The sequence below is a fragment of the Xiphias gladius genome, chromosome 17, assembly GCF_016859285.1.
Source record: "Xiphias gladius isolate SHS-SW01 ecotype Sanya breed wild chromosome 17, ASM1685928v1, whole genome shotgun sequence".
Taxonomy (NCBI): Eukaryota; Metazoa; Chordata; class Actinopteri; order Istiophoriformes; family Xiphiidae; genus Xiphias; species Xiphias gladius.
Window position 1 is genome coordinate 15,873,327 of NC_053416.1, and position 24,328 is coordinate 15,897,654.

General features: G+C 39.4%; 1 protein-coding gene across 4 annotated transcripts in view; it reads right to left on the reverse strand.

The window, feature by feature from the left end:
• nrxn2a (neurexin 2a) overlaps positions 1–24,328 on the reverse strand; it is a 118,776-nt gene that overhangs the window by 61,852 nt on the left and 32,596 nt on the right. For 2 of the 4 annotated variants that reach the window (XM_040150677.1, XM_040150676.1), the window contains 6 exons: positions 20,117–20,418; positions 15,434–15,595; positions 10,623–11,052; positions 9,547–9,930; positions 8,486–8,689; positions 4,529–4,555 (listed from right to left, as the gene is read on the reverse strand). In XM_040150677.1, the coding sequence (XP_040006611.1) occupies positions 4,529–4,555; positions 8,486–8,689; positions 9,547–9,930; positions 10,623–11,052; positions 15,434–15,595; positions 20,117–20,418 (1,509 nt within the window). The remainder of the gene's footprint in view (positions 1–4,528; positions 4,556–8,485; positions 8,690–9,546; positions 9,931–10,622; positions 11,053–15,433; positions 15,596–20,116; positions 20,419–24,328) is intronic. The other 2 variants (XM_040150680.1, XM_040150679.1) reach the window with 1 other exon arrangement.

The window sequence follows — 24,328 nt, forward strand, 5'->3', positions numbered from 1 at the left end:
TTATTCCACAGGAAGCTCTCAACATGAGAAGCCCTCTCTCTTCAGGGTGCATACATTAATTGGCTCACACAAACACAGTCGTTGACATTTACCTGCAACAAATAGTTTGCATTCATTCAATAGCCTACACACTTAAAGGAGAAATGTGACAAATAAATGACTATAGTAGCTCCTATTCCAAGAAACTGAATGTGAAAAAGGATTTCTGCACTGAAACAGCATGATGCATCCTTCACTTTATAGTGGCATTTGATTGATGTCTACTGGGGAATTATGTAAGGTATTATCTAGAGGCTTGGCTCAAACATACAGCTTTGTGTTTCAACATTTCTGCACTATCCTCTTCCTTTTTCGCTGGTTTCAAAATAGGTCACAGTGCAGAAGCTTGCCACTGCAGCACCGTCATCCCGAATCAGTGCCTATGCAACAGGCCGACACGGCAGTTCAAAGGAGTTCTGACATTGCTTGGGAAACTAATTGGCCATGCCTAAGCTGACTGCGCCTTTAGGGGTTTGTCTGTCTAATTGAGCTCAGGGTGCAGGAGAATTACAGGGGACGTACAGAGGGCAATAAATGGAAAACATCAACGGGTTTCCGAACCTTCCCTGTCTCATCCTCGGGGAAATAAAACTGCGACTGGAGGCTTTGTCCAGGGCTGCATATCAAGTGTCTTCAAAGAGCACCGCACGATACCACCATCCACCTGATGAATATCTACTACGCACACCAGACAGATCAATCACATCAAATCCTGCTCCCTCTAGATGTGATGGATTTACTTAGATAATGAAAAACAAACCACCTCCTGGAATCTACCCAACACAAAAACAGAAATGTTTACCTTGTAAATATCTCTCATGAAAACAGAGCCTACAGACAAGATTTGCTCTACTGAAAGAGGAGATAGTGAGATGCTGGATAGTAGGGACTATTCATCTTATCTGGGCTTCTTAGAGGAGAGCCTCCCTGCTATCTAATGTCAGCGTCTAAACCCAAACATCCTAATAGGTTACCAACATAGAAAAACCGAGTGAGAATTCTTGAGAGGAAAGTGAAGGATTTTCTTGTGTTTTATTGTGTCTAGGTAGGTTATATATTAACATATATTTCTTAGGTACTCATTTACACATTAAAAGGGAATTCCAGCCATTTTATACATCAAAGTCTGTTTACAGGTCTTGTGGAGCACTACAGCATATGTAAAAAAAAGTTGTATAAAGCCTTTTGTGGACCCTGAGGGACCTGGGCGAAGTCTGATAAATGGCCTCGAGAGATGTCACTTGAGTCAGCGTTTGCTGGGGGTGCGGACTGCAAGTTTGAAAATGAAAAAGAAATTCTAGGGGTGCTGCGTCAGAAAGAAGTGAGTTAGCAGGACCTCTGTAGCCTGTTCCTCATCTCTGCTTGAGGCTGGCGGCTCGAGGCTACATTAGCTGCCACTAAACACCCAATCTCTGACCGCACTGTCTGCTGTCGAGCTGCACTGTGGGTAATGTAGAAAGAATGTGTGGAAATCCAAGAATGGTATATTAGTGCAGTGCTAAATTGGTGGACTACTCTTTTAATCAAAACAATAATTATTTGTACAAACTAATAGCAGTAATTGTTGGACTAGTCTTTGATTTAAAGTGGGGTCACAATTTTGTCTCTAGAGAGTAAATATAGAAGTGCACGTAGTAAAACTGACTGCACAGTGTTCTATGCCAATATCTATCTCTAACACTGCAGAGGGTAGTAAAATGGTGGAATAGAATATGTATTCACAGAGAGGTCTGACTGTAAACCCTTTGAAATGTGGGCTCCATTTAAAGTACCTCTGCTTCACAAGCTCAGCTTCCAGAGGCTAGAGAGCAAGCTGCACATGTAAAGGGTCTATTTTGTCCAGTTTGAGCCTCAGTTAAAATTGAATTTGATTAATATTTTCAAACAAGCATAGCTTCAAAGGCATGGTGCGGTTATACAGGTCAGCATTATGGGTGAGCTGAGACTTTGAATGCAGGATGTGTGTGTTAATCAAAGCATGTTATGGTAATTCTTTAGTTTTGCGGAACAATTGCCTCATTTCAAAAGTGTGCATTTTAACATTTTTCCCCAGCTGAAAGAGAATTACTCAAGAGCACTGCAGCAACGTTTGCTCTTACAACTATTTCCCTCCCATAGTGGATCCAGATGTGGACAGCTTCCGAGCAGCTGTTGAAGATTGGCTGTCGCTTTGATTCCTTCAGAAATCAGCTACACTCGCAGGAAACCTCACCTGAGAAATCTGAATTCTTCATCCTGTAGTCAAGCTGTAAGCTAAATTTCCTAAAATTCACAATGAGTCTATGGTGCAAACTGTAATTCTCCCCAATGATAGTGCTCACTAAACGGTGATTGTCGAAATCATTAAGGCAGATAAATCTGCAATTTTCAAAATTGGATCAGTTTTTGTGATCAACCATAAAATCCATTAACAAGCCATCCAGCATCACATCTGGAGTATTAAGCTCTTCAGAGGTCAGTGGTGTAGCATATATATAATAAAATTGATCAGGAAGATGATTCATTTTGACTCAGAGACAAGTGCACGTACAGTACGCTATGGACAGTGCATGATGGTACAATGCCATCTGGTGGTAGAGAAGGCAATGTTGGGCAGATATCTGAGGAAATAAAAGATGTACAGCCTACTTTTATTAAGCCATGCTCAATATATTTCTAATCTTTGCTATTTGCATAATTGTTTATCTGCATATTTTACTTTCTAATGAGCGCAATGACCCATTTAGAAATGTCTATAAATTGTTCCCCTGCAGGTGGGCCATTGAACTGATTTACAGAGACAACACTTGCACATCTCACTTCTGTCTAATCATCCACACACACATGAGGGCACACACACTACTCACCTTGATCAGAGAAAAACAATGTAATCCATTCAGTATAATTGACTGTTTCTTAAGCTCATACATGTGTTGTAAATCTGTTGTTACAGTTACAGTGTCCCTTGTTGCTGTATAGCCTTTAAATCTGAACCTCAGATCAATAGATTAACAGGAGACAAATTACAGTACAGACTGTGCGTTATTGATTGTTTCCACTGTACATGCATAATATCCAAATGTGCTTGAGAGTACATCAACAGTTGTTGCAGTTCCCTTCATCTTAGGTGATCATAAATAAAATCTAATGACTAATATTCAGGCAGCTCTATAAATTACAGAAACGTGGAAAATTGATCGTTAATTGTTTTATTTTGGAGAAGCCAGGAATTGTTCATACATGAGGGGTGGAAGCAAGCTTTCAGCTGGCACTTGATTCTAGTGATAACTTTTATAAGCATTCATAACCCTCTTCTGTATTGGATGATCTATATCAGAGAGTGGTTCACCTCTATACTGGCAATAGCTTTTTATCTGTTTCTCACACCGCTCTAGTATGAAGCAAAACTTAAATTGCCTGTCTGTCACTATCAGGTGAGAGCAACTATTTGCATCATAAATTCCAACGGCACAGTATAGGATACCAGAAAAATCCATTCCTCTTAATACAGGGGAAATCTGCCTTTGGCATTCTTCTGCCTTTTAATCAATGGAATTATGTTCACTCATTTAAATACCCAATAGTTCATGAAAATGTATTTGATGGATGCTGTTGACGTTATTGACATGTTTCCCAACCTAAATGTGTTTGTATTAAATCACTTTACATGTTGGATTTTAGACATTTTATACATGTATACAGCTTATTCAATCTGCATTTCATCAGCATTTTATATTCGGTCTGGACTAGGGTGCCTTTTTCAATTTAAATCTTTAGTGTTCATGTATGATGAGTAGTTAGATCTGATGATTTCATTTGCTTAAAGAGAACATATTCTAACACAGTTTCTCTCTTACAATAGGAAGAATTGGTTGCAGCAAACTGTACTCTCTTGTACACATTTCAACATTTATGCCAAAACAGGTCTTGTTGACATCTGACAGCCTTGTCTCATACTCATCTATTGACCCTCAAGTTAAACTCAGCTCTGCCACTACAGTGTGATTACCAAGAAGAAAATCCAATTTTTCTCTAAACTGAGACAGAGCACTGTTTTTCTCACTACAGATAATTGCTGATTGTACTTGAACTCTGCCCAATCAGCAGTTTTGTTTGTCACGGGCAAATAAATGATAGACCTATTGCAAGCACAACAGCAGACTATTGCATGTCAAATTTAGCTACGTTTGATTATAATATTACACTGCAATAATGAGACAATGTGTGATTTAAATTGTTACTAAAATGGGCATTTCATGAGTGCAGAGCAAAAGGATGCAATTATATTCAACTGTACAACTGTTTGCCACAGTGAAGTCATATTCTAGCTCTTATCTTTGTAATGATGCTTATGAGCAGGATACCAGCAACATTAAACAAGGAGAATTGTGGGGCAGAATAAATGAATTATGTCCTGGTTCACAAGGGAATAGAACAAGAGGCATATGATTATACCACAGTGCATGTTCTCTAAATCATGTTACAGTAAATAATCATAGGAGACACTTACTGAGATTACAGTCTATCCTGATACAATCTGGTGAGAGAGAGAGTGAGATGGTGAGATTAAGAGAAAAATAAGAACAGCACAAAAGAGGAGAATATTTCACATCCTTCAAGGTACATTCTGCAGACAGTTCAGTGCTTTTCAGAGCCCACCATCCGGGGACAGCCTCGAGAGTCTAAACCGCCACTTTCCTCTCTGTAGTGTACACAACATTAGAGAAAGGAACATGGAATAAAAGCAAAACCTCAATATGTGTCTGGCACTGCTGAAAGGATAATAGGCCGGATCAAAACTGGGATCGATAAGAGGTGCACCAGTATTATTTTTAGCATCGGTATCGGATCCAATGCAGCTGCTTATATTCAGCATCAGTAAATGAATTTAGCTGTTTCAGATACCACAAATGAGTCAGTTTTACTGACATGTGCTTTGGTGTAATTCATCAAACATGCACTGCAGTGAGGAAAATTGTCTGAAGAAGATTACAAAAATTAAAAATGGAACCTGTGCTAGATTTGAGCATCTTGTGTGGAGGTAATAACGATATTTTTAATATTTTAAAATAGAATAGAATATCTTAAATCTTATCACTCATTGCAGCACAGTGATTCTACCGCAAAGGACAGGTGTGAATGACTACTGAACAACAGCACTTATTTTACTGCAATTACTGGAATTATGCACAATTAGCAGTAAATGGCTAGTTTCCTGACAGATCTAATCATTCCAATTTTTTAAATTTTATATGAGTGTGTTATATTGCAATATTGTGTTGAGGATAGCCTCCATGCATTCATATGTGATGCAGACATTATTGTGTGATTTAATGACTGGTATAGAAAATTTGACATACTGTGCCAGTGAACCTCCAGTCAAAAGACCAAACCTTGATATTCACTCCCAAACTCACACTGCTGTTAACTGAAATAATGCAGTCACCTGCTTGTTCTGCAGGCCTCAAGGTGATATATTTTCCAAATTAAAACAGAGGAAAAGGGCGATTTGCACAACCTGCAGCCACAATGAACCTTACACCATGAAAGAAATGACAACAGAACAAATGTGATGCATTGCTAACATTTTCTCATGCCTCAAAATGCATTCACCCACTCATCATTTCCATGTTCTGAATAATAAAACCAATTTATCCAACTGTATATGAATATTGTGGTGTAAGTCTTGTGGCTGAGGAGTGCTCTCAAGCTGTCAACCATCACAGAGCAGTGGATATAGACAGCCAGAGACCAGAGTGACTTTATGCTGCATGTGTGCGTGTGCGTGCGTGTGTGTGTGTGTGTGTGTGTGTGTGTGTGTGTGTGTGTGTGTGTGTGTGTCCGGCCATCCCTGGCACCCTCTGTTTAGTGAAGCGAGTCTAAACTGGACAGGCCAGTAAATGTGAGGGGAGGGAACTACAGTGGTCAAGTCTACAGCATGAGCAGCCAAAGTGGTAATATCTTTAGCGTAATGACGGATCTGGTCTCTGACTGCCTTCTCCTTGAACTGCAGACAAGCCATTGAAGGGCTGAAAGAGCCGAGACGGTCAGATGGGACCTGACCACTGGATGAACTGAAAGGGAGAGAGAAAGAGAGAGAGAGACAGAGCGAGAGAGAGAGAGAAAGAGAGAGAGAGAGAGACACCTACAGTTGCTTAAAAAGGCACTTGAGTTTTATCACTTCAAAATGTTTTTTGAAGATTGATTTTATATTTTATATACAGCATTCTTGATATAATTCAGTCAGTTGCTGAATTTTGTATGGTATCTTTTGTTTTGTCCACGGGAACAGGTGATCATTCTCTTACTGGTGTATAGAAATGCACATTTTGGGGCATCCTGGTAGCCAAATGGTTACGGTGCATACCATATAACCACGGACGTCCATGGTTTGATTCTGGCAGGGAACCTTTGTTGCATGTCCTACTCCTCTGTCTCTGTCCCAATGTTTCCTGTCTGCCTCTATTCTGTCAGTCTTCCAAAAAAGACAAAAAAAAGTATCCAGCCTTTTTTTAGCTTTTCCATTCTACTAAAACAGTGTTGTCAGGTGTCGTGGTGATCTAGAGGTTAAGCTGCATAGGCTGCTTTATAAAGACAATGTACAAAGTAAGGCTGGGTGACAAAAATATTATCACAATATTTTTTTTGTATTGATCGATATCGATCATTTTTGATATATAGATTTAATACCATTAATGAGGAAAAATACAAAGTCAGCATGTTTGTTAGACCTCCGTGTGTTTTGGTGAGTAACACTGACTATAAACATAACTTGTTTGTTTACAAGAAAACTCCTCAGGGTGCCTTTTAATTTGAAGGGGTATATTTGGTTTAGGATTGAATCCTAAATAAATCAGATAAAGCTTTTTTTATGGTTCTAGACTATCATTTTTTTAAATTATTATTATTTACTTGATACTCTCTGCAACCAGCATGGTATAACATTTAAGCCTCAACAAGGACAAAGCAACAATGCTTTTACATGAACATCAGCTGTACGCCTATTTCAGCTACATAGGCCTATTGCTGTATCCACTGTGCAAATGAGGGCGGACCCAAATGCAGAACAGACACATTTATTGTAAATTACTCATCAGTTTATCATTATTTTTCTGGGAATTTCTACTGTCATAATTTGAAGATGAAGATTTTTTTATTGCCACACCCTAGACAGTAAACCCTGGGTAACCAAAAGTATGCTTATTAAGAAATAAGTAAGAAATATGCTTATTCTCTTTCTCTGCTGGAAAATTAGACCAGACTATCAATACCACTCATGTCTGTCTGTTAAATATGAAGCTACGCTAGTAGCCGGGTAACAAGAGCAGCTAACAAAAACTGTAAATATGACAGTTGTTTTGTTGTGGGGTTGTGTATCGGACTATTTCTTGGATTTGAGCAGTTGCCAGGCAACCAGTGGAGACTCTAGAAAGTTACTGTGCATGGCCAAGAAATAGTCTGAAAAATAACCCCCATAAAATTTGCCATTTTTACACTTCAGTTGTAAAAATGGGACCGATTCACATTGTACAGGTTAAACAAACCAGGTATAATGCATTAATTAGTGAGCTTCAGAGGTGCTGGTAGGAGGACTTTGTAACCATTTGACAGAGCCAGGCTAGCTGTTTCCCCCAGTTCCCAGTCTTTGTGCTAAGCTAAGCTAACTGGCTGCTGACTAGAACATGATATTTCATGGACAGATATGAGAGTGGTATTGATCTTCTTTTCTAATTCTCAGAAAGTGAATAAGTGTATTTCCCAAAAGGTCTTTAAAAATTTCTTTAAATCCCATTCCATAAATGAACCACTTTTAAACTCCAAATGATATATCTCTAAAATTCAACCGATATGATGAATGAAACGAAAAATTCAAGTTTCAATTGGTCATATTTGACAATTTTCTGCATTAAATGTTGGTTCTAATTTTAAATGAAACAGAAGCTGTATTTTACAGTGGCAGAGAGAGCTCATCGCACTGTATTTGGTTGTGTTGTGTGTATTTGCAGCATGTGTTGTCAAATGGATGAAGATGTCTTCTTAATTTGTTTGTGTTTTGTCTATTTGCATGTGTTTTCTTAAATTGCAGTGTGTTGAGCTCTCTCGGCCACTGTGGTATTTAAATTAGAAAACAACACAGAAATTAGTTCAAGGAGGGAGCAGAATTGTGGGCAAAAAGCACATTTTGAGTCTACTTCTGAAAATTGTGATGGTTTTTCATTTCCGGATATACACACACCCCAGTGTAGATGGCAAAAAATATTGTAAAAATGGAGCTGTAAAAAATTACAGCTACATGAAAAAGAACCAAGGCATGTGCCTATCTTTTTTTTAAGCAACTGTAGTTATTGTATATGAAGATGGGTATGGGAGGGTCTGAGACAGAACTAATATCATGAGAACTCCTGCTAGGTGACATGCCCTGAGAGGTCAAGTAGTAATCTGCTCGCATTTGCTGCAGCAGCATTACCCAGGTTCACAGTGAGTTTCACTCTGCCTCCATCCAGCTCCAAACGCAGGGTGTCCGCTGACTGCTGAGAGGTGGTGGCCAGCAGCAACCCAAAGGCCCTCTGGGACATGAAGCGCAGGGACACATCTTCGGCCTCTGTGTGTAGCGTCCTTGGCAGTACCACCTTTAGATACATGCTGCCGTCATAGCTCACCATGGTGGATTCTGTGGATTTCAGGAACATGACCGATTAGCAGACAATGATCCCAAGAGGGAATCACAACACTAAATTAAAAGCACAAAATGGCATTTATGGAATGAAACCTGAATTCAGTTTGAGCTTATTTCAGGTAAACCATAATATAATTTTAGATTGCAGTTTTCGTCAGTCGCACCAGATGGCAGAAACAGCCTGGAGCAAATGAAGACAGCAGCAAGATTGCAGCAGCAATCAAATTTCTGAAGGATTTATACCCATCATAATGCAATACAAGAGGGATTTTCATATATCCCTCATACTATTAGCTGCCAATGTATCTGCGTAATTTGGCCTCTCTGTGAGAAACCCATCTGCATGGTACACACAGAGTGATTTAGGCCAAATCACGCTGCTGAAGCAGCACAGCATTGCTAATGAAATGCGAATAGCACTGGCAAACTCATGATACTTACATTTAATTAATGAATTAGAATACTTTAGGAAAATACTGTAATTTACTTTTGAATGGTTGAACCGAAAAACAGCGGAATTTTTTATTGTCCATTCATAGTCACTTAGAATGCTTTGTGGACGTGGAGGTTTATTTGGAGCTGAGAGCATTCTTCATTTGAATCCATATGACGTTATACAATATATAGATGATCATCCTGCAACTGCAAATTAACATTGTTTGTAGGCTTGAGCATTAAGGCATGATAATGAATTTTCTTTGTATCTGCATTTTTTTTTCCTCTGTCAAGGCACTTCAAAGCAGCTGAGTTGATAAATAAAATGCTGGACAAAGTGTGTTAAAAGCTTTGCAGCAGCAATTTGTGATCACTTATGCTCCCCATCCACTACCATCCTTCTCAGAAACCCTTACCCTTCTCACAGCTGCGACCTAGGTAGCCAGTACCATTGCAGTCACAAATGTGGCGGTTCCAGCCTTCTCTGCAGTGTCCACCGTTGGCACATGTGTCTCTGGAACACCTGACATGTGTCTCTCTGGTGCAGAAGCTGCTGACACCTGCGGCGCTCTGAACCTCCGCCAGCCTCCACAGGTTACGGCTCTGTCCGTCAATGAAGAGGTCCCTTACACAGCCCACGTAGCCAAGGCCGAGGGAGGCTGTCCATACCTCAGGGGGGAGCATGAGGGTTTGACGATCCTCTGGTAAACCTCCGAGATACACGTCCCCATCTAGGTCAAGGATCTCACTGCCTTCATTGGCAGAAAAGGGGATGCTGTGGCTGTTCACAGAGATAAAGCCTGTGGGGCAGGCAATAACAGTGAGGCAACTTGGACGTATACAGTGTTTTTGTTGTAGAAAATGAAGACAGGTGTGTGTGGGTTGTGCTAAGTGAAAAGTGAGAACAAACTGTGAGATTGAGGAAGTGGGCACCAGTCCCTGGGTGTTGTAAAAAGCGTGGATAAAGAAACTGTACTGCCAGTCCTTAGGAACAGATTTTGTGACCAAATGCAGAAGCTAAAACTAAAACTTGCTCTGGAAAGGTTAAGAATTATGAATGACAAATCTGAATTATCATATTACCCTGCTTGAGAAGGAAGGAAATGTATTTTTAGAAATGTGAATGAAGTAGAAGGCATTGTGTGTATTTCTTTTGGCTTCTACTAATAAGACAGAAATTTGGATTGTACTAATAAGGCAGGCAGTTCCTAATTTGAGGTGGCTATATAATCGGCCATGTGAAATAGGTTAGCACAGATTTCAAAATGTCATACATATATTATAGAAAGTAAAATATTGTCGTTGCAATTAAAACCTCATATGCATGCCTGTCTCACTGCCGTGAATCAAAAGCAAGATTGTACTGATGTGACTGTATCCATGCTGGCATATGGCGATTTCACAGCTTGGAACCTTTTCTACTCCATAGCTAAAACACGAGAAGTAGACAGAAGGCTCCTCCTGCCTTCAAAAATACAGAAAATTATCTTACCATTGCGCCCTTTCCTGTGGAAGTCCACATGGTACCACTCGCCATCATTGAGCTTCATGTTACTAGCTTTCATTTTGATGCTGCCAGAGCCCATATCCATGACCAGGTAGAGAAATCCATCCAGCAGCTCTATGGCGAAGAAGTCTGCCCTCGGTTTCCTGTCGGGTTGCGTTCCCTGCAGGCTGCCATGACTGAACAGCAACAGGCCGCTGGGCTCTGTGGTGCGGAGGTCAAAAGATATGGCGCCTGTCTTCTTCGTGTTCCACCGGGGCAATGTCAAGTAGGCAGATGGCGTGTCAAAGGTGACTGGCTCCAGGGCCTCCACATTCTCGCAGCTGAATATCAGGTCACCATGGATACTGATCATAGGGTCTCGCTGTTCAGCCAGCCTTGAAAGTTCCAGTCTAAACTCATTGTTCTTGTAGACCACCTAATATTTGAGAGAGATGTCATGGTGAGGTGACAGCTGGAGAGAGCAATAGATTCAGTGCAAAGGTGGAATATTACTCATTAATACATTCTATAAGGACATGCAGAAGAAAACAAATTGAATTATCTTTCAACTCAGAGCTCAGGTAGAAAATGTCCCAGTGGTTTCATTTTCAGATTTGTTATAGAGATGTAGAAGCACTTGATGCATTAATTTAAGAAAAAAAAAATTGATTGATAAACTCACTGAGTTCCTGTCTCATACTGTGTATCATTACAGAGGCAGAGGAAGCGTGTAGGACTGAACATATTGTATTTTACTGGTACTCAAAGTCTTTAAATTGTGAGACCAGACATTCCTCTTCACCACACTAAGAATCTGCCTGGTTTTCTGAATATGGACGTTTTTAGCTCTCCCACAAAATTTCTTCATTAACTACAAAACTGTCATGAGAAAATAAGAAGGAAGCAAGAGCTTGAGAGCTAATGAAATTTAGAAATGCATTTAGATTTAGATGCAAATGCCAACATTTACATTTTGAACATTCAGCTGACTCACTAAGGAATGTACAATGAGTCCGACAGTAGAATAATCTTAAATTCAGAGTGGAGGAATCACAGACATTGCACCCACACAATGACAAACAGTTATCAGTGCTTATACTTAGTAAACTGAAGAAGATCAAGTCCAAGCAGAAGAAGTGGGTGGGAGAGAGGTGGCATGGCTCCTGTACACAGCACACAATTTAGCATTTAAAGAAGTAAGTTTAGTAGATGTAAGTGGGTATAAACTTTCATTTTCATGTCTTCATTTTTATGAGCTCACGATGCAGAAGCAGTTAAACAGTGGTAAAAAAAATCCCATTTTGCACTCTAGCTGTAGTGAATGTACAACAGACCTCCCTCTGCGTTTGAGGAGTATCTGGCTATTGATTTGATATTTTAGATCAATCAAAGGAAACAGAGTGACAAAACCTTTTTTACAGATATGCACTTATACTAAACATGAGATACACAATACCCTGTCTAAACTGAAAGCATACTTCAATAAAATGCCCAAGCCTGCTTCTCTGTGCTGTTGTATTATTTCCTTTCATTCTGGGTTCATCAATATGCACTGCAGGAGACAACAATCCTTGTCTCATTTTCTGTCAGTGGTAAGTCACCCCGAGCCCACTGCTATCTGCCACATCCCTCTGCCACCAGTCACTGCCTGAGGTGACACATCACACTGCACAGAGGACTAAGAGGGGAGCCGAGAGGCAATTTGAGCCAATATCACACTTCACACTGCCTCAATGTGACTAATTAAGCAGTGAAATCAGATGTTGAAACTGACCATCGAGAAATGAGTGTAACAAGCAATTTTTGAATGGAAAGACAGTCACTTAAACAAAGCAGGAACAGTGCATTAGCATTTATGTACAGACGTTGTTTACAACTTGGAACCATACGTCTAACAAGAATGCATATATGGCAACAAAAATGCAAGCTGTGACCTCTGCAATGCTATTATATAAGCCAAAGGTCAGTAAAGGAAGTGGAATCCCATTTCACCAATTCACTTGCCTATTTTATGTGTCAAGAATTACAGAGTATCCCAAAACACAAGAGTAAAGCTCTTCCAATGTCAATTGACAAAGTCCTCATGTCTTTTTGGCTCAAGTAATGAAGAATAACAGCAGCCAGGGAATGAAACCTTCTCTGATGCTAACAGCTGTGTGAACACGTTCTTCATAACCGAACCGGGTACAATCTTTGAAGAATTAAAGTAGAGGAACCTAATGATGTGGTGTGGGATATCCTGTGGGCACACATACTGCAGACCAATAAACCGGTGACTTCAAAGACAAAGTCATCCCTGCCTGCTAGTTGTTGTAGTCGTGACATTCGTCTGAAAGTGGCCATTATTCTTCCTGTACCTGATGAACCTGATGGCCTCTACCCAGCAGCACTCACATCTATTATCATGTAACGTCTAGAGAGATTAGTCATGGCCCAAGCTCTCTACATTCAATAAGATAAGACAGATATCCCCCTAAATAGAGCCACTGCTTATACAATAAATATTTTAGGCACTTCTCACTTTTCTCTCCCAAAATAAATATGTATGTGTGAGAAGTTTGTTGCTCTGGTTCATCACCAAACTCAGAGCTCTGGCTTGGACTGATCCATCTTTGAACCTGGCTCCTGGATTTTTTGGAGCCAAGTCCGCTCACCCTCATTACCATGATTTTTTAGGTTTGTCATCTCGTCATCTTGAATCTTTATGTTGTCATACTCTCCCAGTATGCCTATAGCACATCTCTGTGACTACGCACAGTAGTAGTAGGTCTAAACATCACCACCAGCCACACGCCCACAGAGCGGAGGTTGTAGCATTGGCAGCGTTGCTGGGACAATAACCTGTCCATAAATAACATCTCATTTTCATTTCAGTGTATTCACACTGCAGAGTAATTATACAGATTCTCCTTTTAAAAATCATCCAGCAAATGCTTGAGTGCTTTTAAATGTATATGTTATGTACTTTATTAATAATTACTTCTAAAAAATACATATTATTTTAACAGTTTCTGTACTGGACAGTTTAATTGAAAAAATTATATAGCTGCAGACAGTGAGGACTATTGGTCTCTGAGGCTGTACTTATGCACAGCGGTGCTTTGAGTCAAATGCTAACATCATCATGCTAACATGCTCACAATGGCAATGCTAACTTGCTCATGTTTAGGAGATAACATTTGCCAGGTACACCATCTTAGATTACCCTGTTAGCTTGCTAATATATGTTAATTAGCACTAAACACATTATTTTGCACATATTTGGTCATAAACCAAAGCATCCTTCAAACTGAAATTTTACCCTGATGATGATGTTGGAGAAAAATCAGGAAAAAAGTCAATATTTTTAGACAGTAACAAATTTCATGGTAATCCAGTCAACCGTTTTTGAGAAATTTTATTTAAAACCACAAATGTCAACCTCATGGTGGCGCCAGAGGAAATGTCAGGGGATCAAAGTCTGTATGATTCATCCTCCGCAATATCTGTCCAAATGTCATGGCAATCAATCCAGTAGTTGCTGAGATATTTCAGTCTGGACTAAAGTGGTGGACATCAGACCAACTGACCGATCAACACTGCCATCCCAAGAGCCCAGCCTGCTAAAAATCATATATGTAAAGAATTTGTCAGTAACTTCTGCATTAATGTGTCATGGGACAGAACTTTGAAACACAGATTACTTGTTGGGGATAAAAATACAGCTGTCTGCAGTTTTCAGTTCCCCACTGTAAATACATTCTGTGACTGGAAAAACTGAATGCTTTATAGTTAGGACTTGGCAAGTGAAACTGCTTTTACGTATGGGCCCCAATGACAAAAATTTGAACCTGTGAAAGAAATCTTTTTACCAGTCTCAAACAATATTCAAATTAGTCATCAATATACTTTTAACAAGCCAATATGAAACTCCAACCTACCGATGCTGTTACTAGCTTAGTCGGGTTATTTCTACTCTATTTGCCTTGTGCAAGTTGTGTATCACATTTGTCTGTTCTCTCTTTGCTGCTTTGTACTCCCAGCTGAATCCCATGCAGCTGGATTTAATGGGGATCAAGAGAAGAGCTCCACAGTTTTTAAGTATTTATGGAATAAATGGTCTCATATCCTTTGACACAAATGTCTCTGAGAGAAGATAACTCATCTGTCTGAGTTGGGTATTGACCCTAAGTAAATATGTTTACACCCATATGCCATCAGGATGTCCATGTCCAATTACTTTCCACCTCATTAAAACATCAAACTACTGCCTGTTTTGGTCATGTCCCCTCCTAATCCTTCCTTGGTAAGGGAGAGAATTTCTCTTACTTTTAATGCACATAGCACATCATTTGCTTTTTATGAGACTGCTCACTTCATTAAAAATTTGTGAGACCAGGCTGAAATTGGGCATTAAGCCATAATTCAGTACTTTGCCTATACTAATTTTAATGCTAAGTACGTGATCTTAACTTGCTTGCTCAAGATAATCAATGTGACAGGTACAGGCCAGAGTTAAAAAACTTCAAAAATGTGGAAGTAGTGATGGAAACTGAGTTCAGACTGTGTTTCAGGAACGAAGATGAGAAAATGTATCTGTTTCTCAGGTACATTAGGCGCTACGCTTTCAAAGGGATTCCCATGGGAATCTATAAATGCATATGCTCTGCACAGCGCAGCATCTCAGCTAAATAGTCCTCCTTCAAACACCCTACAACAGTAGAATCAATATATATGTGAGGGGTGATTTTCCTTCTATAGGAAGGGTTAGTGCTATCCTAGGAGGGTAGGATAGAATTTCCAGTCCTCTGCTGAGACCGAGGTCAAGCTGTACTCACATCTTTCAGACAGCCCATGAAATTGTTGCTGACCGGGGAGCCTGGCAGGTCAGCTGTGTTTAGGCTGCCTCCTATGTAGAAGAGATCATCAGAGCCTAGCATGGTGTAGTCCTCCTGAGTGTAGCCAGTGGTGGTGAGAATCCCATCCACCAAGATCGTCACCTAGAGGATCCATGTAGAGAGTGTGAGGAAAATAAATGACAAGACATGGAGAGATTTTAAGTCAAACAGAAAGAACTGGCCTAATTATTTCATGCTTCATTCCTTGATTTGAGTTGAGCTTGCCTTAATGTTGGATCTTGAAGGGAATTACAAGAACAGCTTTGAAGGGTTCACTAATCTCTGCTGATCCCTGTTTCTGATATATTAGCTAGATTGCAGTGGAGTCAATATACCATAAATATTCCTTCCAATGATATTTTAGCTCCAAAGCAATATGAAAACTACTGCATACTCAATTAATTTGAGATTAAAGATATCATGGCAATCTAGATTACTTGTATGTTGGCAGCAACAAAACAAGATTGTTCTCCTATCCGTCTTATCAGTACACAGAAACAATAGAAATGAATGACTGAATGGGACTATATAGGAAAAAATGATTTGCCTGTTGCCATGACAATAAGCCTACAGTTAACATATATTGCTGCACAAATATAAAAGCTCCCACTTTGGGATAATAAGTGAAACCAATTATGAATTTTTTGTGGGGAGTAGTTTTTTCCCCCAATTTTCGTGAAATTTCACTGCGAAAAGCTAATGGTCTTTTGTAAATTGTACTGTCTGTGATAAATTGCATTTTAGGTCAAAAATGAAAAATGACAGCACCAACAAGGCAGGGAACATGCTTGTTCAAAGATTCAGTTAATTGGTCTCAGGCCTTTCAAAATCATTTTAGAAAAGCAGGACTTGACTGGAAAGATGTCATTCACAAAAGTCTTCGTCAAAACCAGGACAGTACTTTGTAAAATATCAGAGACCAATCCATATATAAAAGAGCGGGAACTGCTCCCTTAATTGTCAGGTAAACAGTTCCTCCACCTTCACTATACATTATTTTGTTGTTTTTTAGAGTACACACGTTTAATGATTAATAGCATTTGATTTGAGAAACATCCTTTTTCATTTATAATTGAATTTGATTGGGAAAGATGATAACGGGAAGCAATTGCAGTATAATATATGGAACAATAAGTATTACAGATAAAAAGAGAAGGATGCCAACGCTGCAGAAGACAGTGAGCTACATTTCTGCACATGAGAATGGACAACAACTACTCTACCACCGGCACTAGATCCAACCGACCTCAACTTAAGTAGATAAGTGTAGTAAAGAGTTGTGGCCTCATTTAGAAAAGATTGGTCATTACCAACTAGTCAGGTTTCAGTAAGCACACAAAAAACAAATAATTTAATATGTAGGACCCAGGAGTACTAAAAGCCAAAGTCTTGTATCTGGAGCATGGCTTAACTCTGTAAAATCTGTGGTGTCTATTCTGTGCAAATCACTGGTTTGTTGAAAACAAGAGGAGAAGAGACAAAACAATGACCTTACATGGTATCTTCAGGTGTCAGGTCTCTAAAAGGGGGTCCTGCGTGACTATTCTCTGGTACTAGCTGATATTGATTTCTGTCTATCTAGTGATGAAAGCTTGATTATCTTTGGCTTAGACATCGGACAACGGCACGGCTCAAAATTGGGTTGATGATACTGCAACATCAGGAAACTTCAGAAAATGAAAGTGTCTGGAAACTGGTTGATGATGCTTTCTGTTTCACTCCACAACATCTAGAAGAGCATGACCAATGTCTAACAGTGGGTATTACACCATATCATGGCACACCAGACAGTTAATTTCCTGGAATTTGAAAATCAGAATTGAGGGATAAATGTATTCAAAGGTAATTATTGAATTAGACAAAAGCATCATTAATTAGAAGCACACACTGGGGTAATATTCAGGCTCCAGTCGTGGCTGGCACATTTGAAGACTGACCTTTCATTGAAATTTCTCCAGGATTTCGACACAGCCAGTGTTAAACAGAGCTAATTAAAGGGTAACACATACTTACTGTTAGTAGGGTTACAGTGAGACTTGAGTGCAGTGTTTACAGGGGGCAACAGATAATGTGTGTGCAAGTTAGTGTGTTGTGTGTACTGTACAGGCCCATAAATAGCTGGATGCATCATTAATGAGGGTCAGAAAAGGAGAATGAATGAGCACATCGATTTACCCACAACAGTAAAAGAAAAAACAGATGGAAAGGGAGATAGTAATAGGAGGAATTCTAGCCTGAAAATCAACACCAGATCTAATAAAATGTTTCCACCACCACTCTCTTGGGGGTTACACCTTCCCCTGTCTACATGTCAGTGAGGTAACTTATCTGAGGGGAAAGCAATTTACACAGGGATCAAATGCATTGCTCAAAGCAAGAGTGAGGTTGTAAGCACTGGATTGCCGCTCTTATGGAAGCCAGGGTAAGGCAATGGATATGGAGGAAGATGCAAGTTTCTATGCAGGTTAGTGTGACAAGTTCAGAATATATTGGTGATGATGAGAGAGTTAGATACAGAATAAGTCCCACTTTGGAAAGAAATCAAACATTAAAATGCATGGCACAGGGCAAAACTCATTGTAGAGAAACGTGTTTAGTTTAGGCAGACTGAAGCACAAAAAGCAATCTTGAAAAATGTGCCAACAAACTGAGTTAATGCTCCAAAAATATTTATTAAGCACAGCAATATCATTTCAATGTTGGTGTCATCAGGTGTATCTGATGAACATGTTTAAAGAATAACTTAGAATATATTAGCTGTGCTTGAAAAGACTTTGAGAGCACTGACTTAGTGTGGCTGCATGTTTTTCTGGAGCTGAAATTAGTGGCCAAAATGCTGTAAAAAAACCCCCACTGTACACTACCTGCTCAGCACCAAGCAACATACAGACACAGTCAGTGACTAACTGGTGAACACAGCGGAGCATCGCTGCTAAAGAGACAGATATTTCCCGCAGGAGTTGGTAAAGACCAGAAGCTAAAGGAGAGGGAATATTCACCAGGTGGCCACAAACACAACTCCAAATGAATGATAATGTTGCTCTGTAACATTTCATATTATCAACTTAACAAGTGATTATATGTCAATGCCATGTTCATAACTTGTTTCAGCTGCCAAAAAACAAAAAACAGAAACACAAATCAGTTTGCAGATTTTAAGTTGCATTCATTTTTTGGGATTAATAGAGAACAGAATGCCACTAGAAGCTGATGCTGCTTAAATGTTAGCAACAATTGTTTACACATCGGAAAAAGAGCCACATTACCATTGACAGTTGTGTTAGTTGTCAGTCACCTGACATCGGTAATTTGGATATTTACTCTCTTTTTTTTTATCTCTGCCAACCCCTGAGAAAAATGTCTGTGTCTTTAGCTTTCTTCATCACGTAGTTGTTAACTTTGTCTGTTTGCAGTCACGTACTGGGCAGGTAGTGAAACCCACTTATTAAACCCGTTTGCTGCTTGTCAGCTGCTGGTAGTGGAAACAGGGCTGATGAGAGTGCTGAACCATTAAAGTAAATTTACAAGCTAAAACACTCCATAGACCTGCAGAAATGGGTAATTGTCCATGTGTTTATCGCCGAAACCAAGCAATTAATTCAGTGTGAAATATAAAAAAAAGGACTGATTAGTGAAGCTTTAACGTACTGTATCGTGGGATCAATTGTAGAATGATAATGGTATGAATGGAATGAAATGATATGGTAACATTTAATGTAACGGGAACATCCTGGAAGTGAATTAGTTTGGGAATTCAGCACTGCGCCCTGTCCAGTGGACAACCTTAGGGCCGACTTGTACTCGGCTGGAGTACAGTAGGTACAGCTGTATTCATTGTAGAAGCTTTACTTTTTCTTGCATGACCTCTCTGATACTGCTGCAATGTTGTATTGCTGCCTACAACCAAAAAAAATTTGGTTTTGGCTGGTTGCTGCAGTTGAGTCTGTTGAAAGCTGAAAATCTGTCCGAGAATTACTGTTCTGTAAAGTTCGAAAATGAACAGGCTCCAGAGATTTCATCACTAATGCAGGATACATGAAAATGATGGATATGGCTGTGTGAGATGAGTCTTTCTTTCAATAAGATAAAAAGAACTTTACAGCAATCTTGCAGGTGGAGAAAGCAGAAAGGTGTAGATTAAAAAAGGACTCGGTGATTTTCACCAAAGCCATCTATTTCATGACAAAGAGGGCAATGACCTAATATGAGCTTGTAATATCTATCAGCAGAATTTGGAAACAGGGAGTCTAGCAGAGCAGAAACATTAAACATTCAACAGAAACCAACACATAATTTGTTTGTGTTTACACTGATAGGGGACTATAGTACCTTATCCCTATTTGCATGGGACTGGTATTACCTGGATCTGGTCTAAATGTTTAAGATAATTATGTATTTATTATGTGTTCAGTTACAATACAAGCTGACTATACTGTATAATGTGATTGATTAATTCTCTATGACATACATGATTTTGGATCCTTTCTGCCAGCTTCTGACATAATGGCAGACATGATGAAAGGATCAATAAAATCGACATACTGTAGTTTTTCCAAAAAGTGTGAGTTTCTTATTCCTGTGAGCTGCAAGCATGGAAGTCACAGGCAGTGGATGTATACAGACCTGGCGGAGGTTGCGTGTCACTCGAACCTCATGCCAGACATTGTCATTAAACTTCCCACTGGCAGGTTCCACCAGGGCCTCGAACGCACCAGAGCCCAAGTTGATGACCAGCCACAGAGCTCCATTCCGCAGGGACAGGTTGACATAGTCAGCCGACTTCCCTGTGTGAAGCAGCAGGCCGTTCCTCTGCAGGGTACGGAAAGACAGCGTGATCTCATCCAAACTGCTCTGAATGGGTGTCTGGGACAGGTTGTAGCTGAAGAACTCATTGCCTTTGAAGGTGGCCACTGACTCCTCCTGCCCTGAGAGGGGAGGAGAAACATCTTAGATAAATCTTTCACTCATTAGGGTTGAGTTTGACTTATCTACTGCACAGTATATTCACTACTAGAGTAGTGAGAGCTTTAGTGAGTGAAACAAGTAGAAAATAAGTAGAAAATCCACAAGACTGTATTATTCTACAAACATTTCACTATACTAACTTGAACAGAGCATGTGCATATTGGTAGTGCTATTCACATGTGCTGCAAGATTACTGTACATTGTGATGGATGATTCTGTGTGTTGTTTGCATGTTGAAGGTAAGACTGGTGATGTTCTATATTTTTCTTATTGTCAACAACAAAGCCAATGAAAAGACCAAAACCAGCAAAAAAGAAATAATCCTATTAAGAAATATTTTCTGTGTAGCCAAAGCCTAACTGTCCCATATACCTCCATAAAAACACATTGGTGAGTCACAGTGTTAGACTGGGTGACATGTTCCTTCATTACGATGAATGGGCATTGGAGTTTACTTTCAGTCAGTCCCATATACACTGTCTTAGTGCTATAAATACTCACTAGTACACCAAATCTGCAGCTTATTATTTACACCTATTTGAGTAAAGTTTTCTAAAAACTAGCTGTATGAAGAAATTATTTGGCCTTTTAAAAAAAATGAAAACATGAATTCCTGGCATCTTTTTAAGGATTTACATCTTGATAAGGAAAAATAGACTTAGAGCTGAGTGCCAAAAAAGTAAAGTATTGAGACGGACTACTAACACGTTGTTTTTGTGTTTTTTTTAAAATAAGATTTGTTATTAAGAAAAGCATAAAACAATGCCAGCCTTATCCTTCTTTTTTTTGTAAATGTGTCAGGCTTTGCAAAACATCTAATTCACCCCCACAATCCAGATAAATTTCCAGTGAGTGTGTTAAATGTACAGTAAAATGTGATGGCTCAAACAATTTGCCCAGTTGCTCCAATAAAAGCAGCTTCCAGGTTTATCCAGAGTAGAAGGAAGATGTTGGTCTGTGTCTGCTTCATTTTTTCTTTTCACAACTTTCAAAAGCTGCAATAAGAACCCTACCAATGTACCTTTGATGTCAAACATCTTTTCACATAATACAAAACCATTCTTGATGTCACAGTTCATTAAACCATGATGCTTCTAATGATTGCAACAAACAAGAGATAAAGCTTGTTTGAGTTTTTGACAAATTAGGTAGATCGATAGATAGATCGAAACCTTACTCACATAAAAAACATGTGCACAATACAAATTACATTATGAATTTGGGAAATCAAGACTATTCAGGAGCAAGTTATAAATCAATAAAGACTGTGAACACATGAAATAACCTGAGCGGAAAAAGCAGCAAACTGAAAACTGAATTTGACACCACAGTGGCAAAAGGTCATACAGCTTTGCCTTAAATGTTGTATTGTGGTTTTGCCAACAAGTCCTCTGGGATTTCCCTCTGCCCTATTGTATGCTGAATGATAAAATACTGAATTGTAGTTAGCCTTACAACTCACTAAGGACTTGCACACACATACAGTACATTGAAACATTCCAACACCCACTCTTAATCTTCACAATACTGAAATCCATGGTAAAATTCACAATTCCAATGTGGTATGCTTTATTATTTTACACTGAAACACAGGAATAATGTTAACTATTGTATAACACAGTAATTGAACTTAAGAGTGGGCTGTTTCAAGTAAGTATAGAAACCCCTTCCTTTGCTTGTTTAAACGATGCAGACTCTGAGCTACTGAGCAAGCTTTTCAAGCTAGAGGGATAAGCTGTCTCTTAAGCCTATGTTTGTTTGTACAGTAAATGTCGGCTTCTGAACTCCGGGGCCAATTTAAGCCAGCAGGATCAGTGGTCCCGTTAGTCTCTATTGTTTGAGCAGTGTAGTTACACAACTTTTGAGCAGACAGCGATTGTTGTTGAGCCTAAATTTGAAGTTCCACATTTGACTGATGTTGTAGGAGAAATGTATACCTAAGTGCAGGTGCAGAGTCAGTGCTGTGAACACTGAAGGTAACATACAGCGGTTGCGAAAAAATTATCATGGGACACCAGAAGGCCTTATTATCAAATCACGAGTGCTTACGTGTCATAATATCTATTAAAGGATCATAAGAGATTACTCCATATAACATCATCATAACCGGTGTACATCGTGTAGAATCTTTCTGTCATTCCCAGCTTTCTATAAGGAAGACTAGCAGATGACCATAAAGTCCTCTTGAAGGTCTTTGAGGGGGTCAATGGAGTGTGGGTGGCTAGAAAGGCAGCAGGCAATACCTCTGCTTTCCTCCTTACCTAGGAGGTCACCCGTTGTCTGCAGCAACAATGTTCACCAGCTTGTGAAAAAAAGGTAATACTGACAGTGGTTGCTCTAACACCAGACAGACATTGGCACTAACTCCAAGGAAAACCGCTAGAGACACTGGCTGCAGTCAGTAAACCAGCTAGGAGATGCTGCTGGAGCATGGTGCAGCAGACTGTGGGGGGGCAGAGCCATCAACCTTCTACCTTGGTTGCAGTGACATATAAGATCATTATGCCGAACCATCTCTCCATGCAACTGGATGCCCACATGGGCAGAAAAGGAAGGCTCAGCAGAATATGATGGCAGCGCCAACAATCTCTGCATGTCTCTCCTGCTTCTCTTCTGATTTTCTTGTCTCTGCTTTACTATACAGTACATCACCCAATCTCTTATCTCCTTGCACCTCATGTTGCTGCTCATGGCCAATTCAATGAAGTGCATGGCTACAAAATATGGGGGTAGCTAAAGCGTCTTGGATGCCACAATGCACAAGTTAACTTTCAGATAGTTAATAGCAGCCAGTGTTGCCTCTATGCCCGTGTCCAAACTGATTATCTGTAAAGATACTGTACGTTACATTAGTTGCTAACAGTCACAGTATGAGGCACATCAAACATCGTCAAGAAAAAGTGTGTTGCCATCAGATGGGAAGACATTAGCTGAGGGACGACTGTGTTGCGTATTTGATTTGAAATTATTTGCGGCTAAATAATTACAAATCAAATCAGAACACTCTCTTGAGTATCCTCTCAGACTAAAGCTGGAACATTGTCAAATTTCATAACAAATGTCTGTTGTAACATTAAATGGCTGAATAAAACTTTGATATCTCATGTAGGTTGTACAGTAGGTTGTCCCTAAAGCTATGCTATGCTTTAATATTCAGTGGAGGGTTATTTCTGTAAATCTTCATTCCACAATCAATTACTAACTTCTTCTTCTTGTTATTATTGATGCATGAAATGGAGCACTTATATTTAGGCCTCATTTCACGACAAATCATATTGTGGTTGGCCTTCAGGACACACTTGCCATAAGACTTACTAAATATTTGATATAGCAGTGTTTTTCTAATATAAGAGACAATGTTAATCATGGTACAGTTGACGCAGTAGTAGCATAAAGTATATTCAACTGCTTTGTTCTGTCAGCATAACCATCAATTAAGGTAGGAGCTGAAATCGAAAATTATCTTTTAGCCTTAGAAAGACTTTTTACTGAGCATGAACGGGTTTGTCCCTAAGCAAGTAACCAAAGAATTCAGACCTTAATCTATAATGTCACAGTCAAGTATAGCCTCAAGCTGCACCATTTATAGTTGGTGAAAAACTGGTGTAATCACACTGTGAAGTATTCGCTTACACTTTTTCATCTACTGTAAATTACCTCAATATTATCGTTAATCAGTTCCACACCAGAAAATGTACACGAGAACACCCAGGATACTGCCACACACTCTTTTTTCATCTTCACAGATTTGTGTTCCATGGGAGTGAGAATAAAAGAATTCAAAGATGACATACAAAGCTATTTCAGTTTACATCCCCAGAGTTTGTATAATGACAGCTTATTGAAAATGAAAACAGAATCTGCTAATGA